General features: G+C 39.0%; 2 protein-coding genes across 9 annotated transcripts in view; one reads left to right on the top strand and one right to left on the bottom strand.

Moving 5' to 3' along the window:
• Positions 1-18,935, top strand: part of ATP10D (ATPase phospholipid transporting 10D (putative)) — a 142,764-nt gene extending 123,829 nt beyond the window's left edge. For all 5 annotated transcript variants that reach the window (XM_007180753.2, XM_057547005.1, XM_057547007.1 and 2 more), the window contains 5 exons: positions 1,860-2,060; positions 6,544-6,624; positions 7,843-7,947; positions 11,995-12,182; positions 15,286-18,935. In XM_007180753.2, the coding sequence (XP_007180815.2) occupies positions 1,860-2,060; positions 6,544-6,624; positions 7,843-7,947; positions 11,995-12,182; positions 15,286-15,616 (906 nt within the window). In that variant the 3' untranslated portion in view covers positions 15,617-18,935. The remainder of the gene's footprint in view (positions 1-1,859; positions 2,061-6,543; positions 6,625-7,842; positions 7,948-11,994; positions 12,183-15,285) is intronic.
• The window catches only part of CORIN (corin, serine peptidase), a 261,407-nt gene continuing 257,061 nt past the window's right edge, over positions 18,935-23,280 (bottom strand). For all 4 annotated transcript variants that reach the window (XM_007180752.3, XM_007180749.2, XM_007180751.2 and 1 more), the window contains one exon: positions 18,935-19,702. In XM_007180752.3, the coding sequence (XP_007180814.2) occupies positions 19,520-19,702 (183 nt within the window). In that variant the 3' untranslated portion in view covers positions 18,935-19,519. The remainder of the gene's footprint in view (positions 19,703-23,280) is intronic.

The raw sequence follows: 23,280 nt of genomic DNA, 5'->3' as shown, positions 1-23,280 counted from the left end.
GGATATCCCAAATATGTAATTTAGATCGGTGCTTGCATGTCTGTCTGTCGGTCAATCAGCAGGAGCATTTTTTTTCCTATAGCACGATGAACTTTTCAGGAAGCTTTCAGTACTTTACTGATTGGAATTAGCACATTCAGTCAAAGTTTAAGAAAGCCTTGATACTTTATGAAAATATTTGAAATGTATAATATCTCTGTCAGTGTGATTCTGGGGAAAGCTGTGATTTGTAATTTAAAATTCCAGGACTTAGTGGTCAATGACTTTTAGAGGGGAGCCCGTCTCCCGGGTTTTTAAAATACCTTTGCATTTTTCTACCTTCTCTTCTATTATGATGCAGTCCACTGTGTCCTCTCCCCCTTCCTTTTAACTCCATATTTCTAACTCATATTAGAAGGAGACTAGGACATTATGATAAAACAAATGTCCAACTGTTGTTAAGTATTAAAAATTTTGTCTCATGAAAAAAAAAAAAAGAGATGCCACGTGCCCTTGGAAAGAGGGGGTGTTTATTAGTAGAGAGTACATCACCAGGGAGCAAGGACCCTGGGGTCGTTCTGCTCCATAAACCTTGATGGCGTTCACACTGAAATCCTCCTGACTTGTTTCTACCTTTTTCTCACCTAGCCAAACAACAAATGGTTTGTAAACTATGGAGAACAGGGCCAGTATCAGAAGCCATTCGAATAGCTTAGCTTTCTGAGACTGCGGTTCTTGCATCTTGGGCAATTTTTGAGAGAGTGACGAGGACTATGGATTCATTCCCCAGAATAGTGCCCCAAACTGCATATACCTAAAACTAGTACATTTTCAGGAGTGAGTCATAATGCATATCCATGGACCCTAGACTAAGAAACTCTATTCTAAGGATTGTGGCCCCCATCCTGAGGTGTTTCAGTGTATCTGTGGTGCCAACAATAATATCTTAATCAATTAATTAAAATCGATAAAAAGGCATTTTACAGGTCATGAGCAGTTGCTAACTGGATCTTGATACTAAGACCTGATGTAGTATAATTCTCATTTTCCGGACATAGAAACCAAAATTCAGAGAGGTTATTAAAATGACCTAAAGTCATATAGTCAATAGGAAGTTTCCCTAGGACTTGAAACAAGACCCCCTAATTCTAAGCCCAGTGACCTTTCCTGTGGCCTGCCTTGCTTCAGGGCACAGAGCGTTTGCTATCATGGACTTAACTCTGCGTGAGACAAAATCAGAAACTATGTATGTGCCTGTACTCTAGCATGACCACCTGTCTTGGTTTTCCTGAGACTGTCCTAGTTTTTATAGTAAGAGTACCATGTCCTGGGAAATTCCTCAGTCCCAAGCGAACTGGGATGGTTGGCCACTCAACTGACACCATCCCATTTCACCAGGAAAAAATAATTGTGAACCCAGAAAGCAAGAGAATGAACACTTGTTGTATGGCGCTACATACCAGGCATAGGGCTAGATTCTCTTCATCTGGAGCTGGAACATCTGCATTTGAATACTGACTCTGCTACGTGTTAGCCAGGTAACTTTGGGCAAGTTCCTTAGCCTCTCTGTGCCTTACTTTCCTCATCTATAAAATGGGAACAACAGTAATTCCCAAGTTGTTACAAAAATTAAATGTATTCTTTTTAAAGCTCTTAGAACAGTGCCAGCACCACATAGTAAATGGTCTGTGTGTGTGTGTGTGTGTGTGTGTGTTTTAACTTAAACATTTACCAAAAAAACGTGCAAGGTAAGTTGTGGTCTTCCATTCTGTAAGTGAGGAAAGGAGGGGCGGAGATCACATGACTCAGGACAGTGGCGTGTGTGGTCCTAGCACGCATTGCTGACTCTAAGACGCGAATGTTCCTCTTTGTGTCCCTAGGCCTATGTGAACCTCCTTTTCTGGTACCAGTTCTTTTGTGGGTTTTCAGGAACATCCATGACTGACTACTGGGTCTTGATCTTCTTCAACCTCCTTTTCACATCTGCCCCTCCCGTCATTTACGGTGTTCTGGAGAAAGATGTGTCTGCAGAGACCCTCATGCGACTGCCTGAGCTTTACAGGAACGGCCAGAAGTCAGAGGTGGGTGTATGGCAAAAATGCACAGACCGATACGTAGCTGCTGTCACAGTTGCTCAGCTCCAATGTTGTTGGGTATTGAAAACTATTTGAATCATCTGTTTGTTTCCAAAGATCTCTACTAACACAGCAGCTATTAAGTCAGTCGCTTCTGAGATGAACACAAATAAAACTGTGAAAGATCTTAGGTATTTATAAGCAGAAATCCAGTCCTCAGACCTTACAACTAATAATATCTAATATTTACTATACCCCATGGTGCTGCCTTTTGTGCACACTACTAAATATCCCCAGTCCCATTTATCTTCACAAAGCACTTTGAGAGAGAACTTGGTATTGTTCCCATTCTAAGAGAAAGAATGTGAACTTCAGGGGGGCTGAATAATTTTTCCAAAAACCTCACAGCTAAAAAATGGCAGAGCTAGGATGGGAACGCTTTTTAGTCTGGTTCTAAAGCCAAAATTACATTCTTCAGGTTCTGCTGTCACGCAAAATAGTGGTGTGAACTTAACGGCTCCCTCTCGCTAAACCCATGTCCCACCTCCCCTTAACTGATCTCTCAGTCCTGTCCATCCACCCCTGATATGTCCCTTATGTCTCATTTCCTCTTATTATAGTATTGTAGTTGCCGATTAATTGGGCTAGCTGTCTCAAAACTTTTTTTTCTAATTTGTCTTTTATAAAATTAATAACCAGCATTGAGCTGGTCTTATGAACATTTATGTAATGCCTCTTACATGCCAGGCACTGTTATAAGTCCTTAACATACATAAATCTACTTCTCAAAATGATCCTGCAGGGTAGATGCTATTGTTATTCACACTAGATGAGGAAAGTCAGGCACAGGGAGGTACTTTAAGTAATCTGCCCGTGTCACCAAGCTCACAGGTGGTACAGGTAAACTCCGGTTCCTGATCCCCTGCTGTGCTGCAGAAAGAACACTGATGCTATCTTTGGTCCTTGGGTGCCCCTCCACCCCTTCGCTGTTTAATGGCCAGAAATCCGAAGTGCTCTCCTAAGGACATTGTCAGGATCACAGAGACTGAGGTGGACCAGCAACCTGTAGACACGTATAAGAGGACAAAGCTGAGGGGTCAATCTGGTCAGATATTCTAGCCTTGAGAAAAGGACTCTGTTAGTCAGGACTCTTTCAGTTGCAAGTGACAGAAAACCAGCTCAAATTGGCTTAATGAAAAAGGGAAATATATTGGCTCTCATAGCTGCAAAATCCAGGACTAATGGTGGCCAAACAGCAGTATTCTTAAAGCAACTGTCAATGTGCTGGTTACAACTCCTTGGCCCAGCTTGAGTCCCATGCCTTTCCCTGTGCTTATCATTGTGGCTGGAAAGATCATTTTCTCGTTGACTAGGCCTGGGCCATAGATCATTCCTGAGGACAGAGCTGAACCCTATGGACAGGATTGGGAAGGAGGGTTTCCTGTAAAAGGACTGGAGAGACAAAAATGAGACCCATCATGAGAAATCCACAGGGCGGACTTTACTGGCCTCACTGTTCTGAAGACGCTGACCCAGAGCAGCACATGTTAGAAACGATGGGTGATGTTTAGCCTGAGTTTAAATTCGGGTTCAGTGGTATGTGACCTTGGTAAGTTATTTAACTTGCCTGTACTCCGGTTTCTTTACTTTATGGAGACGGTGTGAGGATTGAGTAAGATTACGCTCTCAATATTGTTATTTTTACCCCACCCCCAACTCCAGACTTAACCAAAAATTCGAGGAAATCCTGAATTTAAAATGATGCGTTTATTTTCATCAATCTAATTTTATTCTGGGTTGAACTGCCTTTTGAGACTGGAGGGTAATTTAATGTCCTTAGGCTCATGGAGCAGGCAACATGGAGGAGAAGTCAACTTCCAGGGAGGAAGAAATCCTTATAATCCTTTAATATCATCCAACCCATTCAGATCAAAGAACCACATGAGGTTTTCCTAAAAAAGTCCAATCTGACTTGAAGTTCAAGGCCAGGGTGCAGGAATATGTGGGTGATATTAATGAAGATTGTCCTGTACCCTAGGTCTAAGTTAAATTCCAAGTCCATTGGGGAAAGAGGGGTAAAATCAGACCTTTAACGTTTTTATAGCTTGGTGTTTTAAAAGCCTATTTGTTCAGCCTGAACATTGTAATTGGTCTTTACCCTTGGAAGAGTTGAGGTCATTGTTTCCTGTTGTTGAACACTGCTATCAAGCCTTGCACACATTGTTATATTGAGCTGGCCAGTTTTATAATACACGGTAAAGCAGGCAGAGTCCCAGCATGTGGCTATTGATAAAAGGTAATTAATTTCATTGACTTTACCTTCCGGAAGAGTTGCCCTTCCTTTGAACTTGGCCTCCAAACAAATTCTATTTTATGCTTGGGCCATTTCCTGTCTTTGGTGTCATGAAATATACTCTCCAGGGTTATAGCATCTCTCTCCTTGAAAGGGGATGAGTCTGGAAGGCTGCAGCCAGAAGCGTCCCTTCCAAGAAGCAATCGTCTATTACCCATCTCTCATCACCCACACGGCCTTCTTTCCTGGCTTTGACTTCATGTCCAGATTTTCCCTCTCAGTTTCCAGGAGATCCCATGAGTTACTCCCTTTAGCCCTTCATTTATCCATGACCCTTCTCTGCCCTTAATTCCCCTTGTTCACATTACTGTGGAGAAAGTGTGCTTGTTAACCTTTTGGCTCTAGGTTTTTTGAGCAACCTCTCTTCCGCTAGAAGCATGAAGCTATATTTTAGCTTATCCTGAAATTGTTCTCTCTTGTCCAGTGACATTTTGGTTGCCCCTTTGACTCTGCCACATTTTCTTCCACCATTTGATTGTGCTTCTGCTTAGAATTTATGGACACTTGGATGAAGAAAGGCAGGTAGAAGATTCCATCATTTCCCATGACAAAATTGTAAAAGAAGCTACAGGGGAAAGTAGACTGGAAATGATGAATCTTCATTGCTTTGATTTTACAGAGGACAAAGAGATTAAAAAAAAAAAAGATGTAGAACTTCTAAGTGTAATCTCTTGAAGGACAGAAGAATTTATATGGAGATGTATACTTATAAAGCTTTAGGAGACAATTACACATTTTCAAGAAAATTTCAGTTTCTTTTTGCATTTGAAAGGAAATAAGACTATAAACAGGTTAAGAAAAGGGAAGACTAGCTCAGGGATATGATACATGTGTTGTCATTTTTGTTCATGGCAGACATCACTAGAACACTGTAGCACTCCATCCATCCTGCTGGGTCTGAATGGAACCTCAGAATCCTTTTGCACACACATTACTATTTGATCAGAATTATCTTTTGTTTGAAAACCTGTTTTCAATCACTTGACTGGTATCTCTACTTGATCTTTCTCTGTTTCTACAAGCTTTTGGTGGGAAGCAGTTTAGCACATGAAAAGTTATATAAGAATAGTTTATTAATCCAACAAATATTTGAGTACCTGCTGTGTACCAGGCACTGTTTTAATCACTTGAATAAGAGAGCCCAGGTCCCACTTTATGAAGCTTGCATTCTGTTGAGAGAAACATAAAATCATTAGGTAAACAAATAAGGTTATTTCCAGTGGTGATGAGAGACTTCTAAGGATGCCATGCTAGTAAATCATTAAGTGGGCATGACTTTTAGACTGGTCTGGGGTCTGTGCCTCTATGAGGAAGTAGTATTTGAGCTGGGATATGAATAGTGAGGAACTGGTCGTGTGGGAGGTCCAGGAAGAATTTCTGGCAGAGATGACAGCACAGGCGAAGCCCTGAGGAAAGAAGGGATTGGCATATTTGAGAAATAGGGTGAAGTCTGTGTGTTGGGAGGATGGTGCATGACAGTAAGAACAGGTGGGTGGCCCTGGAGAGCAGGGGCTTCCATGGGCAGACCATGCAGGACCTCCTAGACCATGGGAAGGAACTTAGATTGTATGGGAAACGCAGTGGAAGTCATTGGAGGAATAGGAGGGGGGTCAGTTTGATTAATTAGGGAGATGGCATGACCTGATTTACATTTTTTAAAACCATCTGGCTGCTGTGGGAAGGTTGGATTAGGGCTAAGAGAGGAAGCAAAGAGGCCAGTTAGATGGTTCTCCCATCATTCATATGATGGTGAATTGGAATGAAGAGAGTGATGGAAATAAAGGTGGATGGATTGGAGAAGTTTTTGAAACAGTGTTTTCTGATCAATGGGAAATGGAAAATTAGTACTACTATCCTTATTTGAGGTAGATTTAAGATTGATCCAATGATAAAAGCAATACGAGTTGAAGAAGAGTTCCTTCAGGGTTTCTTTTCCCCCGTGAACTCATCTCATTCAATTATCACCCCTCATTCTTCCACTACTGCTTACAAACCCCACCTGTTTTGTGAGTGAGAGAATGAAGGAATAGCGTTTTCTCTCAGAGAAGCAAAAACAAGTACTGGCTTGCGTTGTTCCTTGATCTTGCTTGACTGTTACTAATCTTACTCCCTCCCCAATATCTGTTTCATTTTCAGGCATACTTACCACTCACCTTCTGGATCACCTTGCTGGATGCCTTTTATCAAAGCCTGGTCTGCTTTTTTGTGCCTTACTATGTAAGTCCTTGTTCACTCAAAGGATTTGTTGTTAATCAATGGTACTTCTTTGTACTCTGTCACCAGTATCAGCATATAGAATGGGTATATTAGGGTAGTTTGCTCATATAATCAAGTTGATTATTTACTGACTAAATTATAACACTCCTCCCAAATATGTTAGGTAATGGGTTAAATTTGGAGAGAAGTGCTTAGCTGAGTCCTCTTGGGTCTCTTTTTTAGCCCTGTACTGCTTGATCGTTTTCATCAATGACTTTAAAGTTGAAAGCCTGGCTTATAATTAAATGAGTCAGAATCAGAGAGGCAAAGTCAGAACATGGAAGCTGTTATTCGTGAGTGCTGAGCTAATTCTACCAGGATGCCATTCAGAGTATTAAATTTAAGCAGGCTCCCCAAAACTTAAAAAAAAAAAAAAATTGTTATACAGGTAAAGAATGGAAGAAATGTGACTAAGCAGAGAATGTGTAAATGAACTTAAAAATTTAGGCCAACACCAAGCACAAAGCAGCATGATGTAGTTGCCCATTCACACACACCCCTCCCTGGAAGAAAACACTAATATGATCATGGATGGTTAACAAAAGTTCAGTAATAAAAAGGGAAAAGGTAATAGTCTCTAAGTTAACAATTTTCATTCTTTATTCAAATAAAATTACTTGAATTTACCCAGCTGGAATATTCTAGGTATACTGCATTTCAAGAGGTATATAGATAAGGCAATCTGAAGTGTATTTAGAAGAGAATGACTAGAATCGTAAAAGATCAGAAAATTGTGTCATTTGAGGAATCCTTTAAGGACTTTGAGGACATATGCATATGAGAGAGGTGGATATTTACTTAACCAAGGTATAAACTCAGGTTAGCCATAGTACCTGCTTCAAAGATTTTCAGCTCTGTTAAGTGGAACATATTTGATCTTTCTCTATACCTCAAAGAGTTGGAAGTATAAGTAAAAGGATCAAGGAAAATGAATTATGATTCAGAATAAAGAGGAATTCCAACCAAAAAGTTCAAAATTTAGATGGCCTGTCTGGGAGAGAGTCAGTCTCTTTTTCTAAAAATGTTCAAGTTTATCCTAAATGATCAGTTATCAGGGACACTGAAGAAAGGGACTCAGTCCTCACTTGGGTCGTGGAATAGAGTGATGAAACCGATGATACTGTGCCACTGAGGGTGCACACCTCTCCAAGATCACCAACTTTTATTCTCTCTTTGTAGACCTACCAGGGCTCAGACATTGACATCTTTACATTTGGAAACCCCCTGAACACGGCCGCTCTGTTCATCATTCTCCTCCATCTGGTAATTGAAAGCAAGAGTTTGGTGAGTAGTTTTCCTGCCTCTGAAGTAGCCTGAAACTGTCATTGGGGGAATTGTCTTCATGCCTAGAAGACAAGTGGTCATAAGAAGAGTAATGACTCCAAGGAAGAAGGGTGATCCACGACCACTCTTGTGGATCGTTGAGTGCCGTTATGCTGAGGTTGATGTGCAGCCAGGGAGAGTGGAGCACACCTGCCTGGGCCCCTTGGTGGTATCCACGGTGTGGATGGTTAGTGGAGGTGAGTCAGGCTGGAGAAACAATTACGCTTCTATGGACAGCATCCTTCAAGACCAAGCTGTTGCCTTTCAACTAAAAGGAAAACAGGTGTAATGCCATAATCCTGGTATACTGACTTTTTTTTTTTTTTTAAGTATTTGTTTATTTATTTATTTATTTATTTATTTATTTATGGCTGTGTTGGGTCTTCGTTTCTGTGCGAGGGCTTTCTCTAGTTGTGGCAAGCTGGGGCCACTCTTAATCGCGGTGCGCGGGCCTCTCACTATCGCGGCCTCTCTCGTTGCGGAGCACAGGCTCCAGACGCGCAGGCTCAGTAATTGTGGCTCACGGGCCTAGTTGCTCCGTGGCATGTGGGATCTTCCCAGACCAGGGCTCGAACCCGTGTCCCCTGCATTGGCAGGCAGATTCTCAACCACTGCGCCACCAGGGAAGCCCCAATATACTGACTTTTGTAAGTGATGATTTGATGCTTTTCTCATAATACAAAAAAAAAAAAAAATTATCTTTTTCTCCCTTCAGAATTTTTTTTAATTTATTTATTTATTTAATTTATTTTTGGCTTGTTGGGTCTTTGTTTCTGTGCGAGGGCTTTCTCCAGTTGTGGCAAGTGGGGGCCACTCTTCATCGCGGTGCGCGGGCCTCTCACTATCGCGGCTTCTCTTGTTGCGGAGCACAGGCTCCAGACGCGCAGGCTCAGTAGTTGTGGCTCACGGGCCCAGTTGCTCCGCAGCATGTGGGATCTTCCCAGACCAGGGCTCGAACCCGTGTCCCCTGCATTGGCAGGCGGATTCTCAACCACTGCACCACCAGGGAAGCCCTCCCTCCAGAATTTTTACCATTCATTTCATTTACAACTAGGTCTTTTTGAACTTAGTTGCCAGCTTAATGATAAAGTTAAGTCTTTTCATCAAAATGATTGCAGGGTATCTCTGCAGCAAAGCTAATATAAAGGATTCAGATAAAGAGAGCTTTACTTTAAACCTTTTTCTGCAAGTGAAGAACATCCCACCCATGTCTGACAAGTAAACTGCCTTAGCATTGACCATATCTTCTGATGGGAGCATTCCTAGTCCGCTTTTGGATCCCTGTACTTTACCCAGCTCAAAAGTTATTTTAGGTTTCAGCAAAAGCGCTGCTTCTCCCAAGAGCCCTTCCCTCACCATCCATTTTTTCACACCATCCTGTTTTTATTCATAGTCCTAATAATAACTTATAATTCTTCATTTAATTATGTGATTATACTATTCGTGTTTCTCTTCTACATTAGACTATAATCTCTTTGAGGACAGGGTCCATGTTTATTTTGTTCATCACTGTATACCAGTGTCTAGGACAAGACTGGCACACAGTTTGTGCTCAAAAAATATTTGAATGAATACATGAGTGATTAAATGACTAACCAGTGTTTGGGGTATATGTAACATGTTGGTGGTGATGCGTTTCAAATAGGAAATAGCTGAATGAGGTTATAGTTTTAAATGTTATACGAAGTTATATATTGAGATTATTTATAATTTCTTAAGTAGGGCTGAATATTTTTGACATCACCTGCTTTGCTTATAATCTGCTATAACCAGAACTTACAAGCCTAAAGTGTTGTAAAAGGTTAATGTCTGCAAATACTAGATGGGAAGAGTAAAGAGAATTCTAGAACTAAAATATTTGGGGTTGTTTGAATATCTGTTGAATTTCATTTTTAAGCAATTATGTAGGTACTTTTGCTACTGCCTAAGGAAGTGTCTTAAGTTCTGACGTTGATTAGTGTTCCAAAGGCTCTAACACGTCAAGTGTCAGTTTGGGTTCAGTGGTTATGAGCAACGGCAATCTATTTTGACTAACCTGAGCAAATGGAAAAGTTATTCAAAATATATTGAAAATCACGGTAAAACAAACAAACAGAAAAACATCCTGAGGATCCAGAGTGGCTTCAGAGATCCAGGGAACAGAAACTGATGGACAGGCTTAGCAGGCTGGTACTCTGGTCTGAATTGGCCCCAGTCATTTTCTCTCTGCTCTTGCCTCATTCATTGTGCTCCAGGTTCAGTCCCTGGTGATAGAATTCTGTTTCCTTAGCTCCAGCCATAGGCTTTGGCGAGAGGAGGAATATTTTACCAAGACTGTGCATAATGCTGGGTGTCTTCACTAAGAGAAGGGGAGTGAAAGCTAGGTGCCAAGAACAGTGACTGCTCTGTAAAGGATGCATCAGTAAAGAATTGTTTCTCACGCCAGGGGAGGCTAAAGCTCATGGCCTCTGAAGGTCTATTGTCAGTAAGAGGCAGTCATTCTGAGAATATGAATTGGTTTCCTTCACACTTTTGCTCACCATCCCTTTGCCACCTCTCCCACCTCCCTGTCAGTTTTTACCCAGCGTCCCTTGACTTTAACTGCATCCATTTATTTAAACGAGTCAACTCCATCAAGTCACATCTCACTTGCCAAAAGCGCTTCTTAAAGGAAAAAAAAATTCAGGGCTCAGTGGGAAGGAAGAACATTTGAGAAAAAAAAAAAATTGGGCCAACATTTTCTGAGCATTTTGTGTATCTTTATAAAATATGAGCAGTCTTTGTGACTCTTGTGAAGCTATCTACCCTGGAGAAATACTTTGCAAGGTTAAGAGGAAAACGGAGAATATTGGGTCTTGTTTGAGAATTATAGCCCTAAAAAGTAAAAATGATTAATAAAAGCAGTCTTCTCCCAAAAGAGTAATATATACCACCATGGTATACACAGTGATTTTAGGTGGGACTGTACACTGCACTAAATAACAATGACTACTGCATAACATGAAGGTGATTCTCTCATACTTCAGATTATGTCAGAGAAGAATTCTGTTTGGGGCTGTTACTTTTATCACAATAACTCTTGCTAATTTCCCTTCGTAACAAAGACAGATCAGACCCCAGACTCATCACTGTTATGACAGGTAATGCTGATATTACATTTAAGGTAGTGATCTGCTTTTCTTTCTAAATAAATTTACTCAGATAGTGAGCCAGTTAACAGAAAAATATTTTAAAAAATAATAATGCAAGCTCTATGTAGATATGAAGGTGGATAGGTTATAGTGTGATACACAGAGATTTATTTCTTGCTCCTGTAAAGTTACTAAGGTTCCAGACAGCTCTAGAGAAATTATCCTCTGAGGGGTGGCTCAGTGACCCAAGCTGTGTCTCGTAGCTGTACCACCTGGAATTATCCCCAAGAAGAACTTCTTGGTCAAACGTGGAAGGAAAGGAAACAGTATGGAAAATTGCACACCAGCTCTTCCATGCTTCTAACCAGAAAGTTTTGCACATCCCTTCCATTCACGTTTCATCGGTCAAAGCAAGACATGTGGCCATGCTTAATTTCAAGGGGGTGGGGAAATGCAATCCTCCCAAATGCTTATTAGAGGAGGAGAATGAGAATATTGGTGAGCAACAGTAATGTCTACTACCTACTTAAATGGATAAAGTTTGAGGTTCACTGGATTAACCTATTATCTTAAAGAAGAAATAGACCAGTAAGTGACTATATGGAAAAATAAGGAGAAAATCCTAACACCTCATGGTGCATGGACAATACAAAGTAAACTAGGCACCAGAGTTACTTTTTGGTGTTTGACATAGTTTTATAGAACTTCAACACTGATATGAGCTATTCACAAAAGGTGCTCTTGCCTTGTTGCTTCAATATTTTGTGTTCTGTTCACTAAGGGTTGTTACACCATTCACCCACTGCTTGGAATGTGCTGTCTCTTCAACAGAGCAGATTTTGCCAGGCTGCAAAATTATCAGAGCGTGTTCATCGCCCCTGCTTTTCTTATCTTGCAGACTTGGATCCACATGTTGGTCATCGTTGGGAGCATCTTGTCTTATTTTTTCTTTGCCTTGGTTTTTGGAGCCATGTGTGTAACTTGCAACCCACCATCCAACCCCTATTGGATTATGCAGGAGCACATGCTGGATCCAGTGTTCTACTTAGTTTGTGTTCTCACAACCTGTGTTGCTCTTCTGCCCAGGTATGGTGTTTATTTTATCATCAAGGGAGTAAGTGAAGTCATAGGCTTACAATTCGTCAAGCGACTGCTAAGAATAAACAGTAGACCATCCTGTTTAGTAGTGGAAAAGTCAGTCTGTGTGCTAGTTAAAATATTGGTTTTAACTCTTTTGCCAGGGAACAGAAGTGGCTTAAGCAAATGAAAAAATTTATTTCTCTCTCAAGGAAAATTCTAGTTTGGTTGATAGTCCACAGGGATAGGGCAGCTTTGCTTCACAAAGGTATTCGAGGACCTAGATCCTTTCCTTTCCTCTTTTTCTTCTGCCATCTCCCAAGGGTGTTGCCCTCATCTGCGTGACTGAAGATGACTCACCACCAGCACATCCAGGTCGTGGGTCCCTGCATCCCTGCATCTCCACCTGCAGGAGGGAGAAAGAGAAGATGGAAGGCATGCAGCTTTCCATCTTTCTTCTTTTTTATTCTTTTTTGTATTGTCATGACCCAGATGTGGTATACATCCTTGCTCATATCCCATTAACTAGAACCTGGGTATGTAGACTCTGAGCGGCTAAAATCTGGGGGCTTCTAAAAAGAAGAATGGGTACTGAGGGACACGTATCTCTGCTACGATCTATAAACACTGAAAACTTACCTCCCTTCTCTGACTTCAGTTACTTTCCCATTTTAGTTTAATTTGATTTCTCATATCGTATGGGATGGAAATGGCTAAGAAGTATGCGTGGGTTTCTAATCTATAGATTTCTTGAACTCTTCAGAGCTCTTCCCCTTTATAGTTTTATAAAATCTATCTGTTTAGCTGAAAACACTATAGCAAATAGCTGTTCTACCTTTTTAAACATGATATGAACGTCAAATGGTGATTCAGTATTATTCTCTAACAGGGTTGACAAATTGGCTCACAGGCCAAATCTGACCCACTGCCTGTTTTTGTAAAGTTTTATTGGGACATAGACATACTCACTAATTTAAGTATTGTCTATGGCTGGTTTTGTACTACAACAGCAGAGTTGAACAGTTCCAACAGAGACTATTTGGCTCACAAAGCCTGAGATATTACTGTCTGGTCCATTGGACAAAAGTTTGCCAACCCCAGTCTGTAACACAATCATAAGGCACAAGGGGCACAAACCCTTTGTTGCTGAAAGACATCCGTTCTAGAAATGCATAAGAAAAACCCACCTGAGTCATTCTGTGGTGGTTACAGTTGTATACTTAATATCACTGGTAAACTGAGATGGTTCTCTGTAGTGTTCACTGTCATTACCAGCTTTCAGATTAAAAACTGACAAGATGAACTTTTAGAATTTATGAAGAAACAATTTTAAGTTATAGCCTGAAATTTTTCTTCAAGAGCATTAATGGTACAATTTTATCTAATATTGTCGTGGTGAGCTGAAAAAACTGACCGCCTAAAATACATCCGTGTCCTAATCCCTGGAACCTGGTGAATGTTTTATTTATTTAGCGAAAAAAGGAATTTGCAGATGTGATTAAGGATCTTGAGATGGGGAGATTATCTGGCTGGGCCCTAAGTGCCCTCACAAGTGTCTTTATCAGAGAGAGGCAGGGCGAGATTTGACACTGACAGAAAAGGAGAAAGCACTTTGACCATGGTAGCAGAGATCCTATGGTCACAAGCCAAGGAATGCCTGCAGCCACCAGAAGCCAGAAGGGGCAAGGAATGAGTTCTCCCCTAGAGCCTCCAGAGGGACCATGGCCTTTCCAACACTTTGATTTTGTTTCAGTGAAACTGATTTCAGAATTCTTGGCCTTCAGAACTGTGAGAGAATAAGGTTTTGCTATTCTAAGCCAGCACATTTATGGTAATTTGTTACAGCAGCTACAGGAAACTAATACAGACTTTGGTATCAGAAAGATGGGTGCTGCTGTAACAAATACCTAAAAATGTGAAATAGACTTTGAAATTAGATAATGGGCAGAGCCTGGAAGAATTTTGAGGCACATAATAGAAACATACTAGACTCCCTTAAACAGACTGTCAATAGAAGTATGGACATTACAGTGCCTGCTGGTGAAAATTCAGAAGCAAGGAGGAAGCATGGGCAGAGAGAGCCATATCATCTTGGAAAACACGTAAATGGTCATAAATAGAATGTTGCTAGAAATATGAACATTAAAGGCACTGCTGGTGAGGTCTCAGAAGGAAAGGAGAATCATGTTATTGGAAATTGGAGGAAAGGGGATCTTTGTAATATAGTGGCAAAAAACATAGCTGAATTGTGTTCTACTGTTATGTGGAAAGCAGAATTTGTTAAGTGATGAACTTGGATGTTTAGCTGAGGAGTTTTCTAAGCAAAGTTTTGAAGGTTTGGTCTGGTTTCTTCTTGCCGCTTATAGAAAAATGTGAGAGAAAAGAGACTGAGGGAAGTACTATTAAGCCCAAAGGAACTAGATTTAGAAAATTCTCAGCCTATCCAGATTTCAAATTTGCTAAAATTAGGAGATTGGCTGTTGGGAGTATGCTCTGGAGAGAAGGCCCAGAGTGTGGCTGGACAGCCTTTACTAGTGCTGAAGAGATTAGGTGTGTGACTCATAGATCCTCTCAACCATCTCAGCAGTCACCAAGGAAGGAGATGAGATATACAGAGAAGATCTGTGGAGGACCCTCTTATCTAATGGTGTAAATACCCATGACATACATTGGAGACTCACAAGGTTTTTGTGAATGCTATAGCAGCATAAATACTATCAGCTTGGACTGAAAGGGACAAGTTTGTGGTAATTTGCTGCAATAGCCATAGGAAACTAATAGCTAGCATTTAAAAAAATACTCACTGTGTGCCAATGCTTGGCCTGCTTTATATGTATTATCTCATTTAACTTAACATTAAGGCTGTAGCACTATTGGTACCTCTACTTTTACAGGTTTTATTTTTTATTTATTTGACAATCAGGAACTATTTTCTCAGTGCTTTACAAATATTAATTTAATATTGTTATTATTTCCATTTTATAATTCACTTATTCTCCCTCTTTACCTCAAGAAGGGTCATCAGACCCTTCTACTTTTTCTAATTGGTATTTTTTGTGTCCCATAATGCATTTGAGGTGAATGTAATTCTGTGATGCTTTTTGTAACCTAGGTTTATATACAGAGTTCTTCAGGGATCCCTGTTCCCATCTCCAATTCTGAGGGCAAAACACTTTGACAGACTGCCTGCAGAGGAGAGGACTGAAGCTCTCAAGAAGTGGAAAGAGGCTGGAAAGATGGATCAGTTGACATCTAAGTATTCTGACCACTCAGCTGTTAAGTCAGAGAGAATACCCATTTCTGACCCTTCTGCTGTCTTTGCAGTGATGTCGGCAACTTCTTGTGCTGTTGAGCAAGGAAATTTATCTGTATGTGAAACTGCTTTAGACTCGGACTACTCTGAAAATAAGGCCTCAGGGATGGCTGGACCCTCAAAGGATTAAAAAAGCAGAATATCCTCCTTGGAGTTGCAAGTAGTCCTTCAAGTTTGGAAGAGGGCCTTTGAAGAGGCTCCTCTACCAAACCAACATGACTTGGATTTTTCCTTAAGGGACAAGAACATTTTACTGGGCTTGGAAAAGCCAATGTGATGACCTTTACTGTATGTTTGTAGACATTTGTGAAGGAGGTTAGAGTTTGACCTGAACAGAGTTTAAAGAAGTGAAATATTTAATTCAGAATCAAATGCTTTTAGGAAACTTTTTGGATTTTGTAAAAGCATTTTAATTGTTCTAGAAATGCAGATATTTTCAAGGGAATTCATTTGAGACATATATTTATTTTACTATCTGCTCATTTCAGTGTTCTCCTGAGGTGGAAGGCTTCACTGGTAACGGGCAGCAGGGATGCCAGGGTTCCACGGAGATGTGTTCTTCTCTCTGCTTCCTGTCAACAGAAGACTTTTTATGAGGTATACCTCTGTGCAGATGTTTTCAGTTGGGAAACAGAGGCCATAGGTAAGGAATACAAAATCAGCTGAGTCTAGGGGCCCTTTGTCAATTTCCCGTATTCTAAAACTGACAGTAGCCTAATCAAAATGAGACAATCAATTTCAGAACAGTCTTCAGGAGATCATTTGAGGGTTTATAGTCTTTACAATACCCTACAACTTTTCTGCTGTTGCAACCTCTAAAAATGAGATATTATGGAACTGACACTAATACAGGTGGTTCTCAGGAGGATTCCATGAGGTTCTTAGATTTGTTTTTTAATACATTTTAGGACAAGAATGTCTATATAAAGTTAATTGCTGTTGCAAATCATGTATGCTGGTTTTAGTTGGAACAAAGAAACTAGTTTCTACCAAAACTGCCAGGTATTATTTTAAGATTATATATTCTTGTTGAGTTCTTTTGAAAGTCTGTATCTGTCCATCTGAAAATTGTCGGCCACCCAGAATTTCCTTCATGAAATTTCCATGCTAATGTTCCATGTCTATATGAAGCTCTTCTTAATGACTATTCAAGTATTATGCTCAGGGCTTAATCTTCTACCTGCTACCTACTGTCCTGGTCTGACATTTTTTGTAGCCTTCTGATGTTATTGCAAATGGTCTTTTATACAGACTGGTTTCTAGAATATTCAAAATCCCATATGGCTAATGGAGGTAGCTTTCTTCTTTCTTATGATTTTTTTAAAATAAACTGTTTAATAACATATACAAAAAGCTGTCATTGCTCCTATAGATACTCACCAAATCCAACAGTAATTGGTACCAGAGCTTAGAAGGAAAATCCCAAAGCACACCTTTTACCAGAATATTGTTTTGACCTTTTCTTACACAGAAAAGTCAGTGATCCTCATAGCAGCTGGCATTCATTCCTTGAGATCATCATCTTCCAATAAATAAAAATTTAGAGATATATTCACTTGCAAATAAAAGATTAGAATCTAAGGATAAAAAGAGTGAGTCCAAAAGACTAAGAGAAAAGGTCAATCTCCAGGATGTAAAGTATCTGTACACATGAGTAGAGGAAAGTCTTGAGTCTTCATGTTATGGGTCTACAATCTCTTATCCACAATTCCACAATCTCAAGAACTCTGAAAACTGAAAAAGTTTTCATAAATTAGGCACAAATTCAATGTCTTAAACAGATGTAAGGCTATTTATTTATTTAACGTAATTATGCATATATTTTGCTACGAAAATATTAGTAGATTTTATTACTGGGTGCTAAACGTTGTAATATTATGCTTTTTAAATTTTTTAAAATTCTGGATTCTGAAACACTTCTGGCCCTCAGGCAAAAGAGATTTGGGATCTGTATGAAGCCTTTAAAGGGTCTTATCTACAATAACTCTTTTACACAAAGTTACCCAAGCTGATGTGGTCTGTTGCATTTCGGTATTGAGTGTATTTCACCAAATTTGGGGGAGCCCAAATCTACTCCTAGTAGCCAAAAAAAAAAAAAAATTAACAGTATACATGTGTGATACAATTTTACCCAAAAAGATTTATAAAAGAATTGGATCAGATTCCCAAAATGTGCTCTAGACATGAAAGATCCTTGCCTTCTTATCAGGGCTGAAGTTTTCCTTAGACCCTCAATGGGTTATTGGAGACTGCTAGCAACCTCTCATTTCAGACTAATCAAAGAGCCATCTTCCATCTAAAATAAAAGAGCATGTTCCTGGGGGAGTGAGATATAAGACAAGAAAATTTTGATTGGTGGGAAACTGGGTGCCAACTATAATAGTGGGAGGCACCGTTTTCTGGGGCTTGCTCCGTGTTTTATATCCATAAAAAGAAAAGATTATACCATTTTATTTGTATTAAGGGTTACTTAAAATAAGTACAATATGTATATTTCACTGAACATAAGTTGAGCATATGTTGTTACATTATGTACCTATAAGTATAACAAAACTGACATATGTTCTTAAACTTTCATACAGTTACAACCGACACAATTCGGTTGCCGGATTTTACATTCTCAATAGGTTTATATAAACTACAGAACAAGAGATGAATAATGTGGAAAGTGTCAAGACAACTTTTTGAATGTCACCTACGCACACATATAGAAAAGAGTACAAAAAAGACACGTATAAAATTGCAGGTAGTCTCTGGGGAATGCTGAGGCAGCCCAGGTTGCTGGTGGAGGGAATCCTACTTGTTCAAAAGGCATTTGGATGTTGCAAAATGGAAGCCTGACTAATTTAAGTACGTGCATGTGAAGATTTGTGTTTTGAAGCTTTTTTGTGGGGAAAAAATACTGTAACCACTAATTACTTCAAAATTGATGTGTGTAAAGTGGCCTAGTGCTTAAAAGCATCTTTAAATTTTTGTTTTAATTATCAGTGGGAAGAAATGGCAACACCAGATATTAAACATCTTTCAAGGAAAATTACAAAATGTTTTTCTCTGTGCAAAGTTTTACTGTGCTTTCAGGTACATTTCTGTGACTTTATTGGTATGGACAAACACAAGAAAACTGGAAAATACTTAATTAGGGGTGGGGTGCAATTTAATTTTCTTTTAAAAAATTGCATCTCTCTACTCTAAAGCAAATCCTCCTATAGCAAAGTTTAATCTCAACTTCATTGTCACATAGGCAGAATGAAATATTTCCCACAGGTATTTTCCTAGTTGTCGAAATCTCAATTTGCTAAGTGATACACAGTGAACAAACCCCAACTCTAGGAAGGTTCTATGGAGACTTTTCTATAAAATTACAATCTTGGTTTAAATTCAGAATGGGCAGTCCAAGCATGTCAAGTGCTAATATTGATGTCAAAAGAGCTTTGTGCTCAATGTGATTTGCTATTTCAGCTACCTAAATGGATGCTCTGTCTTTCATAAGTTCTCAGAATTATGCAGACTTTAGAAGAGTAATAGTAAATAACTTAAGCATGTAAATTATCTTGGCTTTTAATAAATCAAAAGCAAGTCTCCGATGTTAATACTGTAATTTGCCATTATGCTCTTGTGCTTGAGAAACAAAAGCTGGCAAAGATTAGTCAGCCTGGATCTCAATGTCCTTTTTGTGACTGGACAAAAGGGAACTTTCTCTAACCTGTTACCCTAGTCTCCTCACTCTTCTCTTTCCAGGGTTGATCATTTCATGCTACAGTCAAGGTTAGGCCTTCCTGGCAAAAGAACAAACTCTGTTTTGCTTTGGTTTTTAAAAGATTTTCATTCAACTTGATGTAAGAGAAAAATAGAATTGAAAAAAAAAAAAAGCTGCATAAAATTAGACCAAGACAAACATGCACATTGGCAGTGCACTGCGGAGCATTACCGTCCATGAAAGTGTTCCACACAGCTCTCTGCAGGAAGTCCTCCACTGTCGAGAAGGCTATTTGCTCTGAGTGTCGCAGGTAAAAGTCTCTGATCGTCTTTGGAATTAGTTTAAGAAAAAGGTGTGGATGTATATCTGTCTTTCAATCCATTTGACAAAGTATGTCACGTTGCTATAAACTCCAGGTCCCAGGACTTTGGAAAAGCAGACAGAGCCCCATGAAGTTAAGCCAAATAATGTCCACTGTCCTCCAGGCCGCTCACAAACCAGAGGCCCACCACTGTCACCCTGTAATGAAGAGTAGTGGATGTTAGTCACTGGTATGTCAGAGACCTCACGGCGTCCAGGCTATCTGAGGGTAAAATAAAGCCAAACCCGGTTTTTAACCAATATCCTGAAAAATTTCAGCAAAGCTCTCATTGTCAACCTGAGAGCTTTCCACTACATAAACAGAACTTTGAAATGAACATTTTAAATCTTGATCTTTAAAAGAATAGAAATGACTTGGGAAAGGACTATATTCTTTTCTTCCATGAAGTCAGAGGACTTTTTGTCATTTCCTGCACTTAATGAAAATATATCAAACTTATTTTTAATTTAGCATATCAGAACTGAGTCTCTCATAATTGATTTCATTCTTTAAGTTTGATCCATTTTATAAATGTAGAACATACCCAAAATGGAACATGCAAGGATAGTTTTCCCACAAAAAAAAGTGCTAGAAAAATACTCTAAAATAATTCATTACTTTCAAGATTCTTGCTATGTGAATGAATGCATTAAGTAAGACCACTTACTGTATTTAATAGAAAAAAATTAGCATACTTAAACAGAAAATACCACATAAGAATTAATTACAGTAAAACATTATTTATTTATAACCTACATTTTATTTCACATGCATAGTGATTTTCATTCTTGATATTTAAGTTTAGGTGTTGCAGGCAAGTTTTACTCAGTTTTTTTGTCCACATATAATTAACAGAAAAACACTATGGCTTTTAAAATGCTAATGTTTGCTACATCTGAAAAGATGAGAATGAGAGATGTATTCTGCATGGCCTCCAAAGAGAAGGATTGATACCCAAAAAATAAGTAAGTATGTGGACTCATGGCAGAAATTTACAAATACTCCTTGCCCTGCAAGAATTTCAAACTTGTAAGTACATCTATGGTCCTCCCACTTTGTAATGTCAGGGAATAGTAGAAATCATGTTTATTGATGCTCTTCTAAACACTTTCCCTGTATTAGTTCATTTAATCCTCATGAAATCCCTACAGGTTAATAATAATAATTATTATTATTTACATGTTATTACTTTTATAATTATTTAAATATATAATAATAATTATAACTGTTATATCTATTTTGGAGATGATAAAACTGAAGCACAGTTTTATAACTTGTTCATTAGCAGAGCTAGGAGTTAAACCCAGGCAGTCTGGCACATGACTCCAACTTATAACTACTAGGTTATCTTTTTTTTTTTTAATTTATTTTTATTTATTTATTTATTTATGGCTGTGTTGGGTCTTCGTTTCTGTGCGAGGGCTTTCTCTAGTTGCGGCAAGCGGGGGCCACTCTTCATCGCGGTGCGCGGGCCTCTCACTATCGCGGCCTCTCTTGTTGCGGAGCACAGGCTCCAGACGCGCAGGCTCAGTAGTTGTGGCTCACGGGCCTAGTCGCTCCGCGGCATGTGGGGTCTTCCCGGACCAGGGCTCGAACCCGTGTCCCCTGCATTGGCAGGCAGACTCTCAACCACTGCGCCACCCGGGAAGCCCCTACTAGGTTATCTTGTTTCTTAGAAATGCTACTGAATACAACTGCTATTAAAACAAAATTGACTTTATGATTGTGCTGTATGCTTTTGTAGAAGTGGTGATCTGTTTTTTTTTAATTGAAATTTAGTTGACTTAGAATATTGCGTTAGTTTCAGGTGTACAGCAAAGTGATTCAGTTACATATTTTCAGACTATTTTCCATTATAGGTTAATACAAGATATTGTATACAGTTCCTTGCACTATACAGTAAATCCTTGTTGCTTATCTACTTTATGTATAGTAGTTTGTTAGTGCCATACTCCTAATTTATCCCTTCCCCCCTCCCTTTCCCCTTTGGTAACTATAAGTTTGTTTTCCATGTCTGTGAGTCTTTCTATTTTATATGTAGATCCATTTGTATTATTTTTTAGATTTCACATGTAAGTGATATCATATAATATTTGTCTTTCTTGGACTTCACTAAGTATACTATTCTCTAGGTCCATCCATGTTGCTGCAAATGGAATTATTTCATTCTTTTTTATGGCTGAGTAATAGTCCATTGTACCACATCCTCTTAAGCCAATCAGGTGTTGGTGGGCACTTGGGTTGTTTCCATGTCTTAGTTATTGTAAATAGTGCTGCTATGAACAATGGGGTGCATATATCTTTTCGAATTAGAGTTTTCATCTTTTCCAGATATATGCCCAGGAGAGGGATTGCTGGATCATATGGTAACTCTATTTTTAGTTTCTTAAGGAACCTCTGTACTGTTTTCCATACTGGCTACACCAATTTAAATTCCCACCAACAGCGTAGAAGGGTTCCCTTTTCTCCACACCCTCTCCAGCATTTATTATTTGCAGACTTTTTGATGATAGCCAGTCTGACCAGTGTGAGGTGATACATCATATGGTTTTGATTTGTATTTCCCTAATAATTAGCGGTGTTAAGCATCTTCTCATGTGCCTTTTGGACATCTGTATGTTGTTTTTGGAGAACTATCTATTTAGGTTTTCTGCCCATTGGGTTGTTTGTTTTTTCAATATTGAATTGTATGAGCTGTTTGTATATTTTGGATATTAACCCCTTGTCAGTCACATCATTTGCAAATATTTCCTCCCATTCTGTAGGTTGTCTTTTTGTTTTGTTGATGGTTTCCTTTGATGTGCAAAAGCTTTAAGTTTGATTAGGTCCCATTTGTTTATTTGTGCTTTTATTTCTTTTGCCTTGGGAGACTGATCTAAGAAAATCTTGCTATGATTTATGGCAGAGAATGTTTTGCCTATGTAATCTTCTACGAGTTTTATGGTATGTCTTACATTTAGTTCTTTAAACCACTTTGAATTTATTTTTCTATAAGGTATGATTTACATGTAGCTGTCCAGCTTTCCCAACACCACTTTTTGAAGAGATTGTCTTTTCTGCATTGTATTCTTGACTCCTTTGTCATAGATTAATTGATCATAAGTGTTTGGGTTTATTTCTGGCCTCTCTATCCTGTTCCATTGATCCATATGTCTGTCTTTGTGCCAATACCAAGCTATTTTGATTACTGTAACTTTGTATTATAGTCTGAAGTCTGGAAGGGTTATGCCTCCAAGCTTTGTTCTTTTTCCTCAGGATTGCTTTGGCAATTCTGGGGTCTTTTGTGGTTCCACATAAATTTTAGGTTTACTTGTTCTAGTTATGTGAAAAAAATGTCATGGGTATTTTGACAGGGATTGCATTAAATCTGTAGATTGCTTTGGGTAGTATGGCCAGTTTAATAATACTCCTTCTTCCAATCCAAGAGCATGGGATATCTTTCCATTTCCTTGAATCATCTTCAGTTTACTTTACAATGTTTTATAGTTTTTAGTATAAAGGTCTTTTACCTCATTGGTTAAGTTTATTCCTAGGTATTTTTTATGTGATTTTAAAAAGGATTTTTAAATTTTCTTTCTGATATTTCATAGTTAGTGTAAAGAAATGCAACAGATTTCTGTATATTAATCTTTTATTCTGCTACCTTGCTGAATTCATTTATTAGTTCTAATAGTTTTTGTGTGGAGACTTTAGGATTCTCTATATAGAGTATCATATCATCTGTAAATAGTGACAG

This window comes from Balaenoptera acutorostrata, chromosome 5, assembly GCF_949987535.1.
Source record: "Balaenoptera acutorostrata chromosome 5, mBalAcu1.1, whole genome shotgun sequence".
Taxonomy (NCBI): domain Eukaryota; kingdom Metazoa; phylum Chordata; class Mammalia; order Artiodactyla; family Balaenopteridae; genus Balaenoptera; species Balaenoptera acutorostrata.
This window is presented reverse-complemented; position numbering and strand designations above follow the sequence as displayed.